General features: G+C 42.6%; 1 protein-coding gene across 1 annotated transcript in view; it reads left to right on the top strand.

Annotated features, from left to right (window-relative positions):
- Positions 1–23,891, top strand: part of LOC132579706 (protein HIRA) — a 70,114-nt gene that overhangs the window by 8,227 nt on the left and 37,996 nt on the right. The window contains exons 2-10 of the mRNA XM_060250276.1: positions 2,633–2,695; positions 4,094–4,204; positions 5,779–5,869; positions 7,137–7,231; positions 8,717–8,812; positions 9,792–9,952; positions 13,351–13,518; positions 16,326–16,439; positions 18,970–19,040. Coding sequence (XP_060106259.1) covers positions 2,633–2,695; positions 4,094–4,204; positions 5,779–5,869; positions 7,137–7,231; positions 8,717–8,812; positions 9,792–9,952; positions 13,351–13,518; positions 16,326–16,439; positions 18,970–19,040 — 970 coding nt within the window. The remainder of the gene's footprint in view (positions 1–2,632; positions 2,696–4,093; positions 4,205–5,778; positions 5,870–7,136; positions 7,232–8,716; positions 8,813–9,791; positions 9,953–13,350; positions 13,519–16,325; positions 16,440–18,969; positions 19,041–23,891) is intronic.

Here is a 23,891-nt window from a genome sequence, read left to right as displayed (position 1 = left end):
TGCCCCCAGAGGGCTCCTATCAGGCCCCTGAACAACTGGTTGTCACCTGCTTCCTTCTTCTGTCTTGCTTCCTTCTGCATAACAGCTTACTTTGCAAGGCTTGCTCAATTACACAGGCGCTACAGAGCAAAACCTCTATTTTCTCCATTGGCTGAGGCTCCTCCTTTGGGGAGGAAGGGGGGGAGGCAGAGCTTGGTTTGCCAGGTTCTCTCAATCACACAGCAGAGCTACTGAACCGAGCCTCTCTTCCTTCTGTTGGCTGATGCTCCTCTCCCTCCTGGTCCCTGGGGAAGGAAGGAAAGAGACAGAGCTTCCTTTGCCCAGTTCCCTGAATCCCATGGGAGAGATACAAAGAAAGCACCTTTAAGAGCAATGAGTGCTAATGTTTTAAGCATGTTTTATTTTAAGGCTTTTTTAAAAAAAGTCTTTAATTATGTTTGTCTGTGTCCTTTATAAAGTTTATATCTCTGCTTCCTAATCTTAAATAGGTACACATATGGCCCAGCCCAACATGGCCTGGCCCAGCAAGGTCTCATTTATGTCAGATCCAGCCCTCATAACAAACGAGTTTGACACCCCCGGTTTAAACCACGTGTTTGTCTAGCCTAGTCTTAAAAGTCTAGATGTAGAACTCTGCTGCTAAATTTTTATTTCAGAAAAAGATAACAGCTGAGGTTGCATTAGCTCAAAAATATTTCAAGGCTATTAGGTTTGTGGTGGAATTCTGTTTTCATGACACAAACTTAGGAAGCTGCTTTATATCAGCTCAGGCAATTGGCTTGTTAATTGTTACCTTAACTGATGGGCCACAGCTTTCTAGAATTCCAGGCAAAGAAAAGTCTTTTCCAGTTCTGCTGACTTGAACGCCGTTTAGTAACAATTGCAGGTGCCAAGCATTGAACCTGGAGCCTTCTGGACAGCTCTACCATAGAGCTATTGCCCTTCCTCCTCATACTTAGACTCGACAAAAAAGCCCAGCAGGAACTCATTTGCATATTAGACCACACCCCCTGACGCCAAGCCAGCCAGAACTACGTTGCTGTGTGTTCCTGCTCAAAAAAAAGCACTGCTTAGACTTTTAAGTGTTTGCAGGGCTTTTTTTGGTAGAAAAAGCCCAGCAGGGACTCATTTGCATATTAAGCCACACCCCCTGATGCCAAGCCAGCCGAAACTGCATTCCTTTGCATTTCTCCTCAAAAAAGCCAAGTTTGTAACTTTATCCCTTTTTGAAGAGCTTTCCTTTCGTTGGTGTTTTGATTTTTTTCCTAGTTGAGGGTGAAAAAACATCAAGGTTAGATAGCAGATCAACAACAACAAATCTTCAGGAGTGGGTTCAGAAGAAGCTGTGTGCATCTGCTGTGTGGTACTATCATTGGTGGAATGTTATTTAGTTTGGCTTGTTTCAACATAATATAAAAGAAAGTAAACTTTTAGAGGGAGGAGAGGAGTCTAGTCCTGGAAGAAAGTATGACTACAGAGCCGGTTAGCTGTTGTGACAGTTTGACTTAATCACAGTTCTTGAACATAAATGTGTATTTTGGCAAAACGAACTTGCCAGAGGGACCTGACACTCCATTGAAACAACATCACAATGTGTTAACTTTATGAAGAAGGCACTTCAAAGTATTTGTACAGGTAACTTTCTTACCATGGTTTCCAGTGTTTAAATCCTTCTTTTATCACTTCTGCCTGGTACTCCCCAATATATATAAATTGGTACTTTGTGTGGAGGGTTTTTTGGGAGCATCCAATACCCTAAAGGATGTTCCAGCTTATTTAAACTGGTATCTATCTGTGCTCTAATCATAGTGTGGAAGAGAGTGATAAGCTAGGTGGAGCATGAATATTATACCCCTTTGGCAGTCATTCCATTGGTTGCAACTAGCTTCCAGGTTCAATTCAAGATCTTGTCAGTCACCTGCAAAGCACTTTATGGCCTAGGATTCCCACATATCACAGGGAATTGAACAAAGTTTGAGTCCAGTAGCACCTTTCATACCAACAAGTTTAATTCTGGGTATAAGCTTTCATATGCATGCACACTTTTTCTGCATGCACACAAAAGCTTATACTTCTTTTCAGAGGTGGAATTCTAGCAGGAGCTCCTTTGCATATTAGGCCACACACCCCTGATGTAGCCAGTCCTCCAAGAGCTTATAAGGCTCTTTTTTGTAAGCTCTTGGAGGATTGGCTACATCAAGGGTGTGTGGCCTAATATGCAAAGGAGCTTCTGCTAGAATTCCACCCCTGCTTCTTTTGCATGGACACTTCCGCAGATGCATACGCACAAAGCTTATACTCAGAATTAAACATGTTGGTCTTGAAGGTACCACTGAACTCAAATTTGTTCTGCACCCACCTGAGTCACAGGGAATGACCTGTCTGAGGAGGCAAGCAAGGCTCTCCCACTGCTATCTTTTCAATGCTGACATGATGCATTTTTTCAGAACAAGTGTAAACCCCCAGCTACGCTAGTTGGATTTCATATGGTATAAACCTCCACTTGGTTGCTTGAGATTTAGGAAGAAACCATGTGCTCTAAATAATTAAATGCGTAGCTTCATACTTTGTGAGGAGGTGGTTTAGCTCCCATGACTCTGTTTCTCTTACTAGACTCTGTTTCTCTTTCCAGGCAAGCCAATATTTTCAGTGGATATTCATCCTGATGGGACCAAGTTTGCAACTGGAGGTCAAGGTAAGCATGCCGCAGTGTTCAAAAAGAAGCATTTCTCCATGTTGGTTGTTGGTTCCTTCCTTTGACGTATAATGATCAAACTTGTTTTAAAAGGCACAAGAAAAAGTTCTACATTATTCTCTTTGTGCATGAGAGGGAAAGAGAAGCTGGGAAATAAAGGTTCAGTAGTTGTATCAAAACCCAATTTGTTTGCTGGATGTCCCTTTTAAAAATCAAACAATGTGTAGTTTATCTGATGAGAGCCTTGTAAGCTCTTGGAGGACTGGCTGCATCAGGGGTGTGTGGCCTAAGAATTTTATACTGTATTTTCCGAATGAGAGGTTTCTGTTCTGCTGCTCTTGGCTCAAATGCCTCCCATCTGCCCTTGGGCAGTGGGATTAGTGGCCCGGCGGTGAGCTGGGCTCCTGAAGGTGTGCCTGATCCCAAGTGACCTGGTCCAACCACTAGCTTAGGTCCCCATCACACCTGTACATGCAGCAACTGTGCACCTGCTCGCATAGTCTTATTGTGCTTTTTGTCCCCCCCCCCCCCAATTCAGTATTTCTAACCTGCTTTCCCCAATAATCAAGGTGATGTACAGTTTTTATTTATGTGGCAAGTGTTACATTAAGATGCAGTTAAACACTCTGGGGATCAGCTGCAGTAGGACAGCCAGACCTCTCTGAGCCCGATGTCTGGTACAAGCCCTCCCCGCACAAGAACCCGCCCTCCCACAGCAGTGAACATCTTGGCAGTCATCTAGTGTGTGTTATGCTGCTTGTAGTTCGAAACAACATTCTCTAAACCTTTCCCTCTCCTTTCTATATTTATATCAAGCGATTGGATAAGCTGTTGTTGCTTTTTCTCGAAAGTGACATTGAATTGGTCTTAACTGGAAATGCTCCTTGGCCACTTTTCTTTCTGAAGTATTTTTTCCTCTAAGCAGTGGAAACATAGGATAAAGTTTTTGATTTCCTTTGGAATCCTACCTTCAGTTTCTAGGACTTGTTAATTCCAGCAAATCTGGTGTATCCAGGACTGTGAACTGAGTTGCAGTCCTTGTTTCTGTTTTGTTGTAATGCATTCACAAATGCTAAATAATGCAGTTTCAATCCACTTCAGTGACCGTTTGCAAGCGGATTTTGCCATTTCACACTGCAAAATCCAGTTGCAAAGTGCATTGAAAGAGGATTTAAAGTGCATTATTCAGTGTATGTTAAAGTGCCCAGTGTTTGCTGAAGCCCCACTGGGACTATCCCGGTGTGAACGTGCCAAATAAATTTGAACAAAGTGCTGTTGGTTGTCAGCAAATTAATGTGAAGGGTATTTGTCTTTTCTTCACATTGCATGTATTCTGTGCAGGAGAGCCATTATTATTTTTAAATAGCATGTTTTTTGTGTGTTTTTTTTAATTCTTAGGGCAGGATTCTGGGAAGGTTGTGATTTGGAATATGGCTCCTGTCCTCAAAGAAGAAGATGAAAAGAATGAGAATATCCCCAAGATGCTTTGTCAGATGGACAATCATTTAGGTAGGGCAGAATGCAAACTCTCAAGGCTTCAGCACAAAGGAAGAACCTTGGGCATGCTGTGGAGAATGGGGCGTTTCATTACATCACTTGAGGCCCTGAGGAATGTTGCAGTAGACCCTGGACAGGGAGGGGCTCCATAGGTCTGTAGAGAAGAGCTTTAATGACCTATCAAAGTTTCAGGGCTGAGCTCGAATCAGCTGACCTCAAGAGGCGCACACACATGCAGCAGGGCTTAGCCAGACCCTCAAGACCAAGAACATAGCTATAACCAGGGCTTTTTAAAAAGCTGGAATGCAGTTCCGCCTAGCCTGGCATCAGGGGGTGTGGCCTAATATGCAAATGAATTCCTGTTGGGCATTTTCTACAAAAGAGCCCTGTGTGAAACAATGGTGGCCTCAGGGGTGTGGCCTAATATGCAAATGAGTTCCTGCTGGGGGGTTTTCCCTACAAAAAAAGCCCTGGCTATGTCTAGGCATCTTATACTCTGCATGCTGGTGGCAAGGCAAAGAATGATTAATCAAGCTACCCCAAACACTTGGAGGAGCCAGGCCATCTCGCCCCTGGCTTCCAGGGAAGAACACCCCAAGCCTTGAAGATAAGGCTCTGCTAATAAGCATGCGAGAATGTTCCCCCGAGAGCACTTCATGCTTCCTCTCCCAAGAGAGTTCTTACATGGTCACGCCTTTAATTAAGGCAGTTTCATATACTGCGATGCACAACTTCTAGTAAGAATTCTTTTCCCCCCTAAATATTTTTTTTACTCAAGACAGTTTAAGCTCTTGCTGCCACCAAGAGCAAGTGTTTCAGCACTGCAGAAAGGTAAAAGTACCAGTCTAATTACCAGGAAACTTTTAGAAAGTTGTCAAGGGTATGAACCCAGTGGGCTAAGGAGTTCAGCATCGGGTACCACCCTCTTGGTCTCTGACCATTGGTCTGCTGCTCTACATCTTAGTGGAGGAAGATAGAAGCCTCTTCCAACCCCCAGGCCAGCCAAGTCTTGAAAGCTAAGCAGGGTCAGCCCTGGTTAGTATTTTGATGGAAGACCAGCAAGGAAGACTGTGGTTGCTATGCAGAGGAAGGCAATGACAAAACAGCTCTGTTAGTCTCTTGCCTTGAAAACCCTACCAGGTCACTGTAAGTTGGTTGCAACTCGATAGCGCTTTACATACACTCACATTTCCTCTCTTTGGGAGACCCTACCAATAAAAGTGAGATTTTCAAGTTTGGATGACAAAACATGTATAGACGGAGGGAGGGAAACAGTGGGGGATTCTGTTACACTTTCCCCTACACTCCAGGAGACCCTGTACAAAACCATTTCTTTTTAAATCCAGTTCAAGATTTAGACAACAGCATAGCAGATGACAGAGTGGTGATGGTGGAGAATCCTATTACACTGGCCCCCTACGCTCCAGGAAACCTACCTGAAAAGTGCAATTTTAAGATCTGGTGTGTCTGGCCAATTACCAGCCTTGGCCTTCCATCAGCAAGCAGCTGATACCCAAATTTTCTTGTGTGTGAACTGCCTTTTATGAGCACTTCTGGGCTATTTTGCTTGTTTCCTTTCATTTCAGCTTGCGTGAACTGTGTGCGCTGGTCGAACAATGGGCTTTATCTGGCTTCCGGGGGAGATGACAAGCTGATCATGGTTTGGACGAGAGCAACGTAAGCATTTTTCTTCCTGCACTAAATTTAGAACTGTTCTTGATCCCTTATTTATCACCAGTGCTGTGTAAATGCTTGTAGAATATTGAAAAAAAAAAAGAGCTATGGATATAGTTTAGACAAGGCACATTTTAACAACTTTCCTAAATACGTGGTTGCTTGTTGTGAACTTAGGTTGGTCTGCAACATGTTCAGAACAAATGTGACATTTAAAAAATGAAGGAGGGACCATACCAAGCAGTATTAAAGCTACCAGTTTAACCCTAACCTACTATCAGCCAGCTGGGTTATTCCATTTTAGAAAAATGCTTTGCCCCTGCAGAATTTGGCCCAAAAGTTGCAAAGGTGGCTTCCAGGCTTTATCAACAGTTAAAATAGCTCATCATTAAAATCAGCAACAAACAGCATGCCTTTTAAAACAAGCCCATGATAGTAAAAGCCAGAACTGACTATAACAATCAGAGCAGCAGAAGGCTAAATACATCAGCATCGTAAGGAAGGGAGAGGGAGGAGATACCAACCAAACTCCTGGGAGAAAAGATTAGTTTTCACCTGGCAGCTAAAGCCAAGCAAGCCAGTTAGAGAGATACTTGAGGGTTGGCAAATACCCATGCTGAGGATTTCTGCTGTCGAAGGGAACGCATTGTGAGAACGGTTCTCCAGATCCGGACTACAGTGCTCCCTGTGTGTCAAGGGGAGAAGGGGATGATGGAAGAACGGTTGCTGTGGCTCAGTCTCCTCTGTTTCATATCCACCGTACTTCAGACCTACACTGCTGTCACTTGGGAATGGCCAAGGGTTTCGCTGGCAGCAGCATCTGGTTTTGGTGTGAACTTGTGCCCAGTCAGAGTCAGCAGGAGAGCATTCCCCGGCCTTTCGAGTAATGCAAGTGTCAGAAGAAGCAAAAGCAGATTGCCGTCTTTGGCTTTCTTCTGGCTCTGCCGTCATAGATGTTGCAAAGTTTTGTCATTCCCTAGATTAGGAGCACCAGATAGGCGGACAGGGTGCAAAGATTATGGAATGCAAGTATTGAGAAACACCACTTGAAAAATCGGTCTAGCAAAACATAAGCGTAATTGTCCTAACCTGGTTTAAACGAGTTCCCCACTTAACAGGGTAGTAAAGAAAACAGCTGCTGGCCTTGATTAAACCTTGCGTGGGGGGGGAGTTGTTTAGTTTTTGGTTTGCTAAAATTGTCTTTATATGATTTGGTGTTCTACATTACCATATGTCTGTTATCAGTCACTTGTATTCCTATGTTAAATAGGTACATTGGGCCTAGCACAGTGTTTGGTTCCAGTAGTAAACTTGCGAATGTAGAACAGTGGAGGTGTGTCTCAATTCTTAGAAGCCATTCTGGCGGTAAGTATTTTCTTTTTCTTTTCCCCCGCCTTTGAACCGTATGATTTCCCCAATGAGTTTTTGAAGATGGCACCCATCCAGTCAGCATTCGCTCTGGGCTTTCTTGGCCTGTTCAGACGGATGTGGTTAAGATGGGTGTATATGGAACCCAACGAAGTGATGTGGTCAGTGTTGTTTCTCAATGCACTTCCAACCCAGTTAATTAAGGGCTTGTTTACAGCAAGCAAACCTCAAGAACTGAACCCCACTAACTCACCAGTTAGTCGTGAGATGTACAGCTTTCAAATAAGTATTAAGCACGTTGGTTTGTATGTTGCACCTGTTTCTGAAATTGCATGCTGATAGCAACTTCTTAGGCACTTTCTCATTGGCTAACGCAATAATAGCAGTGTGTACATTCATGAGTTGAAGGGATTAAGAAGTTACTCATTTCTTACTTGGTCTTTATTGGTCCACTTAAATTCAGGCTTGGAGGTAGCAAGCAGGAAAATTTAGGAAGCTTATTTAGTATGTTGTCTGGGGTTGGGTGGGGCATCCATCTCCAGCCCCCATTTTGCTGCCCAGCAGTAACCTGATAGTTGGTCATATAGCTTGTCTGTAGAAGAGCTACGTAGAATTAAAGTTGACTCTGTAACCTGATATGGAAAAAGACTATGGGGCATATCAGAGGAGGCAAACAATTTTAGAAAATGGCTGTGTAACTGTTGTGTGGCTCAGCGCCTATCATTTATGCAATTTGTAGTTAAATGATGTTGTCTTTTGATGGGATGGTGTATAACATCAGAAAACGTTTGAGGGGGTGCCTATGTTTGACTTCTTCAGTTTCAGTATATTAAAAATGCATGACCAGACAGGCTTTTCTGGGCTCTTTGGCTTGTAGATAAGCTCTTAAGGTGATTTTATGTATAGTGTTAAAGGAATCAATATGAGCCTAATAGGATGTTTCATTGGAGGAGCCTGGAATGAAATTTAAGAAGCATTCCATAAAATGATTTTTAAAATTTAAAATTATTTTATGGAATGCTTCTTAAATGTGAAATAATACTTCCCACTTGTCTGGTGGTGTCGTCTTAGGTGGTTATTTTCTCCTTTATGTTGAAAGTGTCTATCTGCTTAAAATTATTAACACAGTTTCTCCCATTTCATTTTTTAAAAAACTCATTAAGAACTCTTCCCACCGTTAATGGCTGTGCACAGCTGATTAAAATGACAAGATCATAAAGCTCATTGATGACAGACTCTCCCTCAGTTGAACAAGAGGTTCTTGAATTTGTGATGTATAAAAATCTGTTCTCTTGAAAAAGAGAAGCACAGGTTTCACCAAATTCATAGTGTTTCATGCAGTCGTATTCAGTGGTGGGGATTTAACTGTGCATTTTGGTTTGGATGCTGGAACTCAGAGATCCATGACTGTTAAGCCAATGGATGAACAAGTGCCTGTTTCTACAAAGGCATATCTTACAGAAGGCTTTTGTGTTCTCTTAGATGTCATGGATGTGGCATGGTCTCCTCACGATGCTTGGCTGGCATCTTGCAGTGTGGATAACACCGTCGTTATCTGGAATGCTGTCAAATTTCCAGGTACAATTTTTCTGCTACCAAATTGTAAGAGGCAGAAGTTCATTGCTCTGTTTCTTCTCTGTCTGTACTTTTTAATTATCTATGTGTTTTATTTTACAGAGGAACAACGGCAGCAAATGCCTGTTCTAGTTGCGCCTGGCTCAGTTTTTTCTTTGCTCTGGTGTTGGTTTTCTTGTATGTGTCAAGTGCAGTCAGATTGCTTCCAATATACAGCAGTCCTACAAATGAACGGCCTCCAAAATGTCCTATCATTAATGGCCTTGCTCAGGTCTTTCAAACTGTGGGCCATGGTTTGCTTGATTGAGTCCATCCTTTCCATGTTGGGTCTTCCTCTTTTCCTGCTACCTTCAACTTTTCTTAGCATTATTGTCCTTTCCAGTCTTCTCATAATGCGACCAAAGTACAATAGCCTCAGTTTAGTCTTTCTGGCTTTTAGGGAGAGTTCAGGCTTCATTTGATCTAGAACTCACTTGTTTGTCTTTTTGTCGGTCCATGGTATCTGTAAAACTCTCCTCCAACACCACCTTTCAAATTATTGGTTCTCTTAGTCTTGTATTTTTGATCTAATAATTGGTCTTTGTCAGGGGTGGAATTCTAGCAGGAGCTCCTTTGCATATTAGGCCACACACCCCTGACATAGCCAATCCTCCAAGAGCTTACAAGGCTCTTTTTTGTAAGCTCTTGGAGGATTGGCTACATCAGGGGTGTGTGGCCTAGTATGCAAAGGAGCTCCTGCTAGAATTCCACCCCTGGTCTTTGTTACATTTTTCCAGATTATTCTTTTATCCTTCATAGTTGTGTTTATGCACCAAGTGTTCCCCCCTCTCCTTCTCCCTAATAGTTTGTATTAAGATGCTTTCAGACTTCATTAGTTTTGATTTTTTTGAGAGGACCTTGTGAACCTCTCACAGACATCTCTAATTCAAACAGCTTCTGAGAGAATAAAACTTCTATTTTGTAATTTCTTTGCTATGTGCAGAAATCCTGGCCACTCTGAAGGGTCACTCGGGCTTAGTTAAGGGACTCACCTGGGACCCCGTTGGGAAGTACATCGCATCACAAGCGGACGACAGGAGCTTGAAGGTGTGGCGGACTCTGGACTGGCAGTTAGAAACCAGCATTACCAAGCCATTTGATGAGGTACATGTTCTGTCACAGGGCATGTGGAGGAACAGAAAATCATGTTGTGGCAACCGTTTCAGCAAGCCACCCTGGGTGAACGAACCTGGCGAGCTCATTAATTGTTTAAATGTTTTCTGCCACAGCAATGTTTAGGAGATGGTTATTGGCTGTAAAAAAGTGCACCAAATCAATAATGTTATACTATGAAGCATAAAAGCAGCCTCAAAACAAGACTGCAATAAAATCAATAATTTGAAAGAAACTTTTTTTTGCAATGCTTAACATTTTTTGTAAGAGCCCAGTAGCAACTTAAAAGGCTAACAAAATTTGTGGCAGCTTATGAGCTTTCACAAGTCACTGCTCACTTCTTCAGATATAGCTAGAATATGAGTCTATCTGTCCTTATATCTTGGAGGGTGGAGTGATTTCAGATGCTGAAGAACAATAGCAGGCAAATGACAATAGCAAGTTAATGACATTAGCAGGCATGATTGGGTTAGGTAGGGTTGCCAAGTCCAATTCAAGAAATATCTGGGGACTTTGGGGGTGGAGCCAGGAGACATTGGGGGTAAAGTCATGAGCAAGGTTGGAACAAGTACAATTGAACTCCAAAGGGAGTTCTGGCCATCACATTGAAAGGGACTGCACACCTTTTCAATGCCATCCCTCAATTAGAAATAATGAAGGATAGGGGCACCTTCTTTGGGGGCTCATAAAATTGGTCCCCCTGGTCCAATCCTTTTGAAACTTGGAGGGTATTTTGAGGAAAGGCATCAGATGCTATGCTGCAAATTTGGTGCATCTACATCAAAGAACATCCCCTCCAGAGCCCCAGATACCCACGGATCAAGTCCCCATTATTCCCTATGGGAATCATTCTCCATAGAGAATAATAGAGTGCCCAGTAGACATCCCCCCCCGCACTCTCTCAAGTGGGGGGGAGGGCTTCCAAACTGGGGAATCCCCTGCTCCCTCCCTATCTCTCTCTCTCTCTCTCTCACACACACACACTTACTGGGTCTGGTTCCTCTACAACTTTACTTGCTCTGAAAACAAAAGCAAAACAAACGGAGGCCAGCGCCATGCTGGGAATTATTAGGAAGGGAATTGAAAACAAATGAGCCAGTATCATAATGCCCCTGTATAAATCGATGGTGCAGTCTCATTTGGAGTACTGTGTGCAGTTCTGGTTGCCGCACCTCAAAAAGGATATTATAGCATTGGAGAAAGTCCAGAAAAGGGCAACTAGAATGATTAAAGGGCTGGAGCACTTTCCCTATGAAGAAAGGTTGAAACGCTTGGGACTCTTTAGCTTGGAGAAACGTCGACTGCGGGGTGACATGATAGAGGTTTATAAGATAATGCATGGGATGGAGAAAGTAAAGAAAGAAGTACTTTTCTCCCTTTCTCACAATACAAGAACTCGTGGGCGTTCGATGAAATTGCTGAGCAGACAGGTTAAAACGGATAAAAGGAGGTACTTCTTCACCCAAAGGGTGATTAACATGTGGAATTCACTGCCACAGGAGGTAGTGGTGGCCACAAGTATAGCCACCTTCAAGAGGGGTTTAGATAAAAATATGGAGCACAGGTCCATCAGTGGCTATTAGCCACAGTGTGTGTGTATATATAAATTTTTTTGCCACTGTGTGACACAGAGTGTTGGACTGGATGGGCCGTTGGCCTGATCCAACATGGCTTCTCTTATGTTCTTATGAGGGTCTGTGCTCTGACGAAACTGCTGCTGACTCTTCCCCATTAAGTGCTTCCTGTTTCCTGCTCAACTTTAAAGGCACACATTTTAAAAACAGACCTGTTTGCAGGTTTCTAAACCTGCCGGAGCTCTAGAAGTACATGGTGACTGTGGGGGCAGGGCTTGCCTGCACCGGCCAGCTGGCTGGGGGCGTGGGGAAGCCTGTAAAACCAGGGGATCCCCCACTGGGACCTGGGGATTGGGAAGCCTAGGGTTAGATGAGGAATGCCAAGGGGTGTGGAGAAATCAGCTTTGGTAATAAGACAAGAAACCTTGGTCTCAGTTAAGTCCAGGAGGATGCATTGTCTTCAGCTTCATTATCAGTCGAAATTCAGCAGTCTCTCTTAATCTCCTTTCGGAATTCCTTTGTAAGAGAACTGGTACTCTTAAGTCAGCAACTGAATTTTGCTGGAAGGTTAAAATGTTCTCCCACTGGTTTTTGAATGTTACGGTTTTTGTATATCAGACTTATGTCCATTTATTCTTTGCTGTAGGGACTGGCCTGTTTGTCCAATGTAGAAGGGGAAAGGGCATTGCTGTCATGTGATGGCATAAATCATGTTTTTAAAAAGTGTTCTAAGAGCCCTTACCAGCCCAGTGGTTTATTGCTTAAATATACTGAGCTGGCTTAGAATGTAAAAAGAGCAGTGGTAAATAAAAACAAATGTCAATAAAATAAAAATATTTTTCACTAAGCACCTAAAGAGCAACATGCTTGGTGAATTTCTTTTCTTTTTTTATTTTTACTAAGACAGACAAAATAAATACTAAATATATAACTGTATTATCATATAAACAACCATTTTGTGCTTGGTGAATTTATGTGGAAAGTGAGTTCCATAATGTGGGTGCCACACCAGAGAAGGCCCTGTTGGCAATGCTCACACACTTTATGTCTGAATATGACTTCTTTTTAAACTGACGGGTGGGCTTATGTGAGAGTGGACAGACCTTCAAGTATCCTTGTTCTATGCCGTTTAGTGCTTTATAAGTGATCACCAGCACTTTGAATTGTGACTAGAAACCATCGCAGGTGTTTTAAAAGCTGACAAGATGTGTTCCCTGTAGTTTAGTCTAGCAAGGCGCCTTGCCACTGCATTCTGTAGTAGTTGGAGCTTTTGATTAGTCTTTAAAGGCAGTCCCATGTTAAGCCATTACAGTAATCTTACCAGGAAGTATTTACAGCATATAGGTAATGGTGGCCAAACCGTGTCTCCTAGAAAAGGACTGCAGATGAACAGTTCAGAGCATTTTTCAGTGTTCTGTTCTTCTTGCTGGTCTTTTTTTGTATTGGGAGGAGAGTTTTTTAGGAAAGCTTTTAGGAAACCTCCATGCTGGATTTTTAATGCTCACTGATATTCCTCTCTACTTACTGCAGCTTTAAAAACTTAAGAGTTCATGCAGTAGGTTTAAAAACTTTATAGTTAGAATTGCAAATCACTGCCCACCTGAAGCCTTGGAGACAGTTGTTAGCAAGTGACCTTCTGTTGTACGTGTGAATCAGACCTCAGATCACATCAGTCCCTTCTCCCCATAAAAAGTGTGTTGAAAAGTGAAGCGTTGAAGATAATTATTATTATGCTTTGCAGCCTTTTTCTTATTTGTAAACTCTGAGAAACATGTCCAGTGTCTTAATCATTTACGTGGCCTCTTTTCCTTCCAGTGTGGTGGAACCACGCATGTTTTACGCCTCAGCTGGTCACCTGACGGGCATTATTTAGTCTCTGCTCATGCCATGAATAATTCCGGACCCACGGCACAGATCATTGAAAGAGATGGGTGGAAAACCAACATGGATTTTGTAGGCCATCGCAAAGCTGTGACAGTGGTGGTAAGTAACTCTCCTTCCAGAACATGGAGTGAAGCCAGGAGCCAAAGAACAAAATCTGAGTCCAGCAGCACCTTAAAGATCAACAGCCCAGTGTAAGCTTTCCTGAGTCAAAGCTCACTTCATCAAATACAAACGAGAATGAAGATCTGTCAGCTTTTGTATCCAGATCAGAAGGCGGGTGGGATGTTTCAGAGAAGAACCAGTTGGATTCAGAATGCAGAAGTGCAGTGCAAATTTACAAGGTTTTCCCCTCTGCATCTTGACTCTTATTGGCCCTTCTTTGTAACACCCTTCCCACTTCATGACCTGATGGGTCTTTGTTTTCATTCGTATCTGACAAAGTGAGCTTTGACTATTGAAAGGATATACTTTGGAAAATGTTGTTTGCTTGAATATTGTTCTCCTGCTACAGACTAGTAATCCATCTGCCTAAAACTAAGTGAAGGTAAATGTGAGGATAATTACAAAGCCTGCATGATCAAATGGCTAGAGTGTGTCAGGTTAGGATCAGGGAAGCTTGGGAAGAGAACTATGCATGCTACCTGGACCTTTAGTTTGGTATAGTGGTTAAGTACATGCATGGACTCTTACCTGGGAGAACTGGGTTTGATTTCCCATTCTCCCACATGCAACTGCTGGAATGACCTTGGGTCAGTCATAGCTCTCTGATCTGTTCTGCTGAAGAGCAGTTCTTGGAGAGCTTTCTCAGCCCCACCAACCTCACTGTAGTGTCTGCTGTGAGGAGGGGAAGAGAAAGGAGATTGTAAGCTGCTCTGAGACTCCTTCGGGTAGTGAAGGTGGTATAAATCCAATCTCCTCTCTTCTCTTCTCCTTGGAAGAAGGATGGGATAAAAGCATAACATCAGCCGTGCAGGATTGACCCAGTGGGTCTGTCTCGTCGAGCATCACTACCCACAGTGGCCAATCAGATGCCCTAGGAGGCCTACAAACGGCATGGAGGGCCAGACTTCCCTTCAGCACCCAATGCTGACATGTAGAGGGACATAAAGGGTGGGTGGGGGAGATATAGGGACAGTTGCTCTTCCTGCAGATGGCTAAAGTCTTGATGGAGAATGCTCACAGTTGGTGAGATGATGAGTGTTTGCACCAGGAACACTGATGGTAGTATTCTGCAGGGCGAAGTTTGAGTTCTGTGGCACCTTTGAGACCAGCAAAGTTTTATTCAAGGTATAAGCTTTTGTGTGCATGCACATTTCTTGGAAGTAGTCTGCGTGAATAATCCTAGAAATAAAAAAAGGAAGCACCAAGTTTGAAGTCATACTGAAATAGACACCTAATATCATGCCTGGAGTTCATATTGTTGATATTATCCTTACCTTCCAAACATAAATTGTCATTATTCATATCCTCTAAATATTGTGACGTTTGTGCCTTGTGTTGTCGAATAATTGTGGATATATTATTGCCGTATATAGTGCACAGTACTGCTGTTATATATTATTTTCTCATATGTATTTAACATTTGTACTTTTGCATAGCTTGTAAAGGATGATTCTGCTATGCATAGCTTTTTTGCCTTTCGAAATTTATATGGTTTTATTAGTATCTAAAGCTGGTGTGGCTGCTGTCCTACATTAGATACAACTATATGATTGTTTACATAATTGTGGTGGAGGAAAAAATTAGGTTGGCTCTTTATGAAACACTTGAAACACTCACTGACTACAAGTCCCAGGATGCTTTGCAAGACAGCTGCCTGGAAAGTGTAAGTTAGGACATTAAAAGTAGGATAAGGCCATTTAGATAGGAAGGGGATAGAAAGCAGCATCATTGGCAGGAAAATTGTTTAGATTTACTAGACTCTGGAAAATAAGTTTATCAAGATCTTCTCTCTGGACATTATCAGTTAGTCCAGATGGCATCAAAGGGTACTGGAAATTATCTGACACTTAAATGCTTCTGTTCTCTAGTTGTTGAGTGATATATCAAAACAACGACCTTATATGCAAAATTTTTATACTTAGAGAAGTCTTTGATGGTAACTGGTTCACACAGTCTGATAGTATATAAAGGCTGGATTTCACGCCATTCGTTGCTGCCATTTCAGAGAGCTGAATTGCTCTCTGGGTATCAGCCCCAAAATTTCTCTGTAGAGATCTGTTTGAAATTCTTTTAAGAGAACTTAAGTTTTGTAAGGCTTTGGGGGACTTAGAAATTGTAATGTTTAGAGGACTTAGATTTTAAAGGTAATAGGAGGTTTAGCTTATAAGTTGTATAACCTGAGAACTGGAAATTGTTTTTTCCCCCCACAATATTTCGGTACATTTAGAAATAAAAGCTATCACATGTTTAAGGAACACTGTGAGCTGTCTCTTAGTCTCATGAATTTAGCTGCTGGGAACAAACATTTGTTGTGAAAAGTACTGTCAAGTCTCTTGATTGGTTAGAGATGGGAAGTTTCTATAAATTAAAGGTAATAAAGACATTGTTTCTGCGACAATAATATTAAGTTGTTTATTGGAGGACCAAAGCTGTTGGTTGTTTTGTTTGTTTGTTACTAAGACCACCTCCCTCCCTCCCTCCCTCCCTCCCTCCCTCCCTTCCTTCCTTCCTTCCTTCCTTCCTTCCTTCCTTCCTTCCTTCCTTCCTTCCTTCCTTCCTTCCTTCCTTCCTTCCTTCCTTCCTTCCTTCCTTCCTTCCTTCCATTTTTGTGATCCTAAGAATGTACACACTGGGCATTTAAGGGAAATGTAAATCTGTTTCTGTGTTTACATCTCATATGTTATTTCCTCTTAAACGACTGCTCCCTAAGTTGAGTGTTTCCTGTGTGTGTTCTTCCTTTTCAGAAATTCAATCCAAAAATCTTTAAGAAGAAGCACAAGAATGGGAGCTCAACCAAGCCCAGCTGCCCTTATTGCTGCTGTGCTGTTGGCAGTAAAGACAGGTCCCTTTCTGTCTGGGTAAGTAAGTATCTGTGGGCATGAACTGCCTGCTCAGCTTGGGTATCCTGGATGCATAGCAGGCATGTCAAACCCAGCACCTTCTCTTTCCATACAAGTTTTAATTTGGCCAAATGGACTTCTGTCAGACATGTGAGGTGTACATCAGCATGTGACAAAAAACTTGTTGTGTTGTGCTGGATTTAGTTACCTTGAGATTTAAGCAGCTTTCCATTGCTGTATTTAAAGTTCATCAAGCTCAGAGAACATTTTCCCAAGCACATTCAGATGAAATTTAGTTTCTGTCACTTTTTAAACGGTGGGTGCTTTATTCTGAGGGAGAAGAGGCAGCCCCCTGCTCCTCTGTCTTGCTGTATTTGTACGTTGTTTTTCAGTCCAAAAAGATTCCAGGTTTGCTCTAGGCCGAGTAAGAAAGCCGTTCAGAATGAAAATAATGAAATCAGCTGTGGTAGCAGGTCTCTCTCTCTCTCACTCTCACTAGCAGGAGTGTCTCTCTCTCTCACACACACACACACACACATTCACACACACACAATCAGCCCCCTAGATATTCTTGGTGTTGCTGTTTCCTTCTTCCCAGACCCAGTGGCCCACCTAACAGCATCAAATAGCCAGGACACATAGCTATTCTACACACAATGCCATACAATAATTAATTAACAGCAGCAAATATTGGTCATTCTTAGGGGGCAGTTTGGCAGTCATCCTTAAAAGTCCTGCCTCTCCTCTATGGCTTTGAGCCAATCGTGATTTAGGCCTCATGCAATCCAAGCGATTGTCAGCCAATCAGAGCCCATAGAACTCCACTGAATGGGAGGGATTGAGCCAGCTTCAGCTTAAGAAGAGCGAAGGAGTCTTTTTCAAATGGTTGGGTGGGGAATTCATTGCTCTGGAAAAGGCTTTTATATGGCTTTATAGTGAGGCTTTGGGGATTGGCTTAAGGAAGAAATCTTATTTTTATATGGCAAATAAGCATCCTGCTAAGGGCCTGTCATTCCTTACTGTTGTGTGCAGGTTCTGTGGTAAGGTGCTCTGTGAGAGAAAAGAGTCTTGAACCTGCTGAGGTAAACCTGTCCAGAGAAAGGGGAATCAGATCTCCCATCAGTGGTTATTTGCTTTGGAGAGCCAGCTTTTCTTCATAAAAGTTATCCGCACATCATATTTACTTTATTAAATACTTTAATTTGTATTAAATAAACCTTTGTTGTTTATCTCCGTCTCTGTCTGGTCTGTCAAGTTGAAAACCAAAGGAGCAAGGATCTTTATTCACCTCCCATATAAGTACAGTCTTAGTCTAGCAGATACGAGACCTTTAAGGAGCACATAGTTTATACGCTACCAGTCTTGTGTCCTCCCTTTTTTATTTGATTGTGGGTGGCTGGGGTATAAAAAACCTATAGGAGAGGCCAGAGTGAGAGACTGGATATTCTTTAGTTCAGAAGGTTGTTCCTCAGAGCCTCACCACCCTCATAGCTGCCACAGCAGACCCTCTCTTCAACTGGTTGACTGATGCAAAGTAGCGTGGTTTCTGCTTGGCAGTTGTTGAGATATGGGAGGATGATGATTCCTTCTCCCCAAACTTCTGAATGTTTCCTTCTTTAGAGGCCCCATGATACGAGCAGGGAAATATCTCCCCCGCCACCCCCAGGTGTTTGCAGAGCAATTTTTTGCAACTCTCAATAATTTCTAAGTTGAAATTATGTGCATATACTTTTGCGTATGCATGTGTCATGTTTGTTCCATTCCTCCATTGTTGTTTCAATTTGAGAATCTCCTTAAATCCACATTTAACAAGTTTGTATGTGCATGCATCTGTAAGGGTGACAGAGGAAGGCTGTGACAAACAACCTCTGCTCATTTCTCACCTTGAAAACCCCACATATGTTGGTTGTGACTTAATGGTTTACTTTCCTCGGTGTGTGGGATAAATTTTCTACTTGATTCTAGAATTTTGAGGTTAGGGGCCTGAGTTTAGTTCAGCACAAGCCACAAAGACTTCTGGGTAGAAGGAATGTGCTGACTGACCTAAATGGCTGGTCTGGGCCAGTTTTTACATGGGATGGTATGTGAGAAAATAAGATCAAATGAAACAATAAACAAAGCATCATGATTTGGTACAAGAGACTAGATAAAAAGAAATCTTAAGCTCCCACAAAATACGTTTTCCTCCAAAGCAATGAAGCAGGACTTTGTAGCTGATGTATTAACTGCTAGGTGTGAAAATTGTGAAACCATTACCTTTTTTGTTGCGTTCCAGTGTAATCTTAAAACATAATCTTTATTTTATTTATTTATTTATATTTACATTTATATCCCGCCCTCCCCGCCTAGGCGGCTCAGGGCGGCTAACAACATAATCTCTGGTCTGTGTGTAACTTAGCTACCTCTGGAAAAGTTTGCAATGTTTCTCCCCGCTTTACCACATTAAAGCTTTGCTTTTCCTTCCACACTTGGTCCTGGTTTGTACATACAGTGGTCCCTATTGGACTAACAACCATGAAATTAATCTACCTGTAACCTTGTTTTTAAGCTTACGTGTCTGAAAAGGCCATTGGTGGTTATACACGAGCTGTTTGACAAGTCTATCATGGACATCTCATGGTAAGATGGCTTTAATTGTGGGGAAAATAATTATTTACTTGTACAGTATTTTGTTCACTGAAAATTTTGCTCCAGTGGTGATCAGCTGTCCCATAATGTGTTCTCCAGTGTCATATTCATTAAGCTGTTTTCCTTGGGCTCAGCTGTGATTTCATGCATTCCCAGGAAGTTTTGTAATTTCTTTATTTTTAACAATTTTTTAAAAATCAGGTTTGCAGCATTTTTTTGCTTTGTGCTATGTATTTCTCAACAGCATGAAGAGCATGCTTCAAAATATTACATCTAATAAGCACGGGAAATGCAATGCACTGAAACGTGAATGCATTTTCTGCAGCTTGGTTAAGATTTTCCAGGTTGAAAGGGTGAGCGTTGGGTAAAAGTTAAGGATCAGAAAGGATACAAAGAAAGCCGCCAATCACATCCATGGGCAAACACAGTCTTAAGGAGTTATTAGTCAAACTGGGTTACAAGTGAGACAGACACTGAGCTTTGAGGGCTGAAAAAATAGACACACAAAGTGGTCTTGTAGGTTGGCTGAAATCTGGTGGGCAACTAAACCTGTTTGGAATGGGGCAGGGAGGTGTGGCTTAACCCCTTCCAGTTCATAACTAGTTTATGCTATGCCGTTGACTAATTGAAGAGACTTGGCCAGCTTGTGCTTTCATGCACCTTGCCCAATCTGGGCCTTCTCATCACTCCTTGTGTTGCTTGTGCTTGAATCAGAGGTTGTTCTGGGCTGTGATGTTCCAGGCAAGTAGAAAAGAGCAAGAGAGACAGACGTTGTTAGTCTTTAAGGTGCTACTGGACTCATGCTCATTTCTACTGCAACAGGCAGGGGTGGAATTCTAGCAGAAGCTCCTTTGCATATTAGGCCACAGACCCCTGATGCAGCCAATCATCCAAGAGCTTACAAGGCTCTTTTTTGTAAGCTTTTGGAGGATTGGCTACATCAGGGGTGTGTGGCCTAATATGCAAAGGAGCTTCTGCTAGAATTCCACGCCTGGCAACAGGCAAACTTAACATGGTTACCCATCTTGATCTCTTCTTAGGGAGATTAGTGACAGGGTCCAATAAGTCCCTAGTCCTGTCTCTTTGCCCTCTTTAGTCAAAACCAGGATACGGTTCTGTTCAGTGATCCAGGTCGACTTGTCTTGAGAAGGAAGCAGGTTGTAATCTTTCTTAAGCTTTTTCTCTTCTGCAATGAAATTTATAAAATGAAAACAAGGAGTCCTCCATCTTTTTAGTCGGAATGCTTATTGGCTGGTTTTCTTCCCCAAAGGTAATACCCAAGATGGCTTTCAACAGTATGAGGGAAATTGCAGTATAATGCACAAAACCACAGTTAAATATAACAAATGATTAGAATATCTGACTGTCTTGGGCTAGTCTTGTCCAAGGTCACAGGGCAAGAACTGAAGGCCAAGAGCCCTTTGGCCTATGCCTAAGGGCTCATGTCTCTGGAGATTTTGGGGGTAGAGCATAGGGAGGGTGGAGTTTGGGAAGGGGAGACCTCAGCAGTGTGTACACAGTGTCATACAGTCCACTTTTCAAAGCAGCCATTTTCTGCAGGGGAACTGATCTCAGTCTGATGGAGGTTCCAATCCACCACTTGGAGGTTGGCAACTGTAGCCATATACCTGCAAGGGTAATTGGGGTGTAGTAACACTTCCACTCCACTTGAGGGTGCTGTGCTACTTCGGCTGCTATGGGGGAAGTGCTGTTCTTCCTCTGTCACAGGTTGCTCCCCCTGCTGGTCTGCAAACATGGTGGAACATCTTCCTGTTGAGAGAAGTTGGTAGATATAAACTTCAGGCTGGGGTCTTAGTGGTTCAACCTCATTGAAGGTGTGTACAGAGCTATTATAGGGTTGCCAGTCTCCTGGTGGTGCCTGGAGATCTCCCGCTTTTGCAACTGCTCTCCAGTTGGCAGAGATGAGCTCTCTTGGAGAAAACGGCTGCTTTGAAGGGTGGACTCTATGGCATTGTACCATGCTGAGACCCCTTTCCTTCCCCAAAACCCACCCTCTCCTGGATCCACTCCCAAAGTCTCCAGGTACTTTCCTACACAGACCTGGCAACCCTAATGGAGCAGGTTTTTTAAAAACCATGTAATTGGGTATTGGGGGGTGTCCATGCTTGCATCTTGAAGAGTTCGAAAGCTTATCAATTAAAGTAAAGTATCTAAAAAGGTAAACATTTTATTTCTATTTTTTTTTTAATTTTTCCAATATGAAAATATCAGTAAGTCTTAGGGAGGTGACATTTCATATTAATGATTATTTTTATTAATCACTATATTTGTGACAGAATTAATTTCTGCCCCCTTCCCCCCCCAAAAGGACAAAGTCCTGAAAGAATAATGTACATGATAATTTCTCTAGGTTTGAGAAATTTCTGGAGATTTGGAGATGGAAGCTGGGGAGGATGGGTTTGGAGAGGGGAGGGCCCGCCATAGGGCATAGGGCCATAAGAGTCTGCCCCCCAAAGCTGCCATTTCCATCCAAAGCACTGACCTCTGTTGTCTGGAAATCCGTTGTAATTCTAGGAGATCCTCAGATCCCACCTAGAATTTAGCAGCCTATTTAGACCACTTGAGTTGGCTGAGGAGTTTTTGCTACGTTCTCAAGTTATCTAGAGCTCTGTTCAGGCCTGAAGAAGAGTTCTGTGCGACTTGCAGTCCTGATTATATGGAGAGTTAGCCGTACCCAATCTCCTCAGAGTGAAATTTGAGGAGCTATGGCTCCATGTTTAATTACAACACAGGAAGTCACAAGAGTACCCAAACAGCTCTAGTTAAAAGATTTCAGGAAGCTGGTATTGGGGTCTGTAATAGACCCCTTCCACTTCCCTCCCTCAGAGGCAAGATGTTCCCTCTGTTTCCCTTTGTCCCTTCACTGACTGAGCAGTAGCCCTGGTAGTATGTTTATTTCTCCCCTGAAGAAACCTTGTCTGGCCCACCCTGTGAGTAAGGGATATTTTGGCTTTGCACTCAGCCCAGGAACGTGAGGGAAGGGATAGGTTCACCCTTTAACTTAAACCCTTGAAAATGGCACTTAAGACTCTGTTAAAATTCAGAAATAACAAAAGGTTTTATTTCATACCAAAGGGAAAGGTCAGGTGAAATCAGGGGTTGAAATTACTGAGATAAAACTTTCACAAACACAGACTTTTGTTCTTATATATCAGGCTAATGAGAGGTTTTTAACTCAGTCACAGTTACCTAGATCTTCATATCGACAGACTTATGCTCCAAACATTCAAATATGCTTTCTTTGTATAATTGCTGACTCTTTGATGCCTAGAAGTCTGATACCCTCTTCCTAGTACCCAAACCCCTTATCTTTAAAACACCAGTACTTGAGAATCCCCTTCCCCACACTCTTAAGGTCTCTTAAAGGTAGTTCCTAATCACACCAGACCAGGGACCCCTGTACTCCTCAGAGATAACTCTCCCTGCTTGACTGGGTAGAGAATCTTCTTTTCTCTCTCTAAGATCTATCCCCTTTCCTTTGGCGTAAATGGGAGTCTTCTTTATTATCCACTTCCTTTTCCCAAACTATCCCCAGTACTCATGTCTGTGTTCAGACTGCTCCCAGGTACTGCTGAATTCAGACTGACTTCCGTCAAGGTGGAAGTCTGACTCTATCAGTGCTACCTCCTTTTTCTGGCAGGGCTATTTGAAGATGTTCTCTGCGCACGTCTCTTCACAATTAAGGGAGGAATCTGAATCTGACTGACTCTCCTTGGCATCCAGCTCTCTCAAGACTTTTTTTCTTTCTCAGCTGATGTTCAGAGCAGTCTATCACTCAAGGCCCTCTGGCTCTGTGAAGAATTAGCTCTTTACAGTCCTTTAGTCATTGGTAGAGCACTTCTAAGCCTCTTGAAAAGTGCAGTCTGTCACAGGGTTTTTCTTTGTCCAAGACCTTGGAGAGCTGCTGTTGGAATAGATATTTACAGAACTGTATCCTGATCCTCAGGGTGGTGTACAGGTTTCTTAACAGCAACACACATAATTTTATGTTCACAACTTTCAGGAAGGATAAACAGGAAGAGAATGACTTGGCCGAAGGTCATCCATGAACCCCATCTCCTTCTTTTCCAGCAATGTTCAACCATTTCCAGGCCTGGACTTTCCTTGAAGTCCATCCCACCATATGGGACCTATTTTAATCATTCCTCTGCTTCCCCCTACATCATACACTTTTCTCATTACCACCTTCAGTTTTATTCCATTTTTCTGTTCTCTTTCTAAACATTTATTAAAAATAAACAAAAGGCAGGGCGCAGTCCATCAGGTTGAAGACTGGTGCATTTATTTTAAAACATACCTGTCCTCTTTCAAAGTCCAGATCAGCTTAACAGGGACATCAGAAATGTCACATAGTATTTTTATTTGCAAACAATAGCTTTTGTCACCAACATGTGGCATCACAGACGTATCCTCTGTCAACATTGTGAATTATCTAGAAGTCAGAAGTGTCAGGAGGTGTTGGAATTCTGTTGGTGTCTCATGCAATGACACTACACTGCTCTCCTCAGCATGAGTGATTAAAGACTCACTGCCTTGGCGCACATGGTCCAGTGAAAGGTGCTGTCAGAAATCTGTGAATTCCATGTTACTTCAGTGGTTCAGGAAAAAGTGATGCTGCAGGCAGCTCTCCCATGCTCAGGTTATGTTAGCCCTCCAAAGCCACCATACAGCAGTTTTGGTTGACTAAATTGCAGTAGGTTTTTACTGGGTTGTCTCATTCTTTGCCTGCTGCTGGACATGAGTGCCTAGATACTGTCAGTAAGGTGACGGTCCACTTCTTATTGCCGTTCCAGTTTTATGAGCTGTGGTTTCTGTTGCAAG

Source organism: Heteronotia binoei, chromosome 11, assembly GCF_032191835.1.
Source record: "Heteronotia binoei isolate CCM8104 ecotype False Entrance Well chromosome 11, APGP_CSIRO_Hbin_v1, whole genome shotgun sequence".
NCBI classification, from domain to species: domain Eukaryota; kingdom Metazoa; phylum Chordata; class Lepidosauria; order Squamata; family Gekkonidae; genus Heteronotia; species Heteronotia binoei.
Note: the sequence above shows the minus strand (reverse complement) of the source record. Positions and strands in the feature narration are given on the sequence as shown.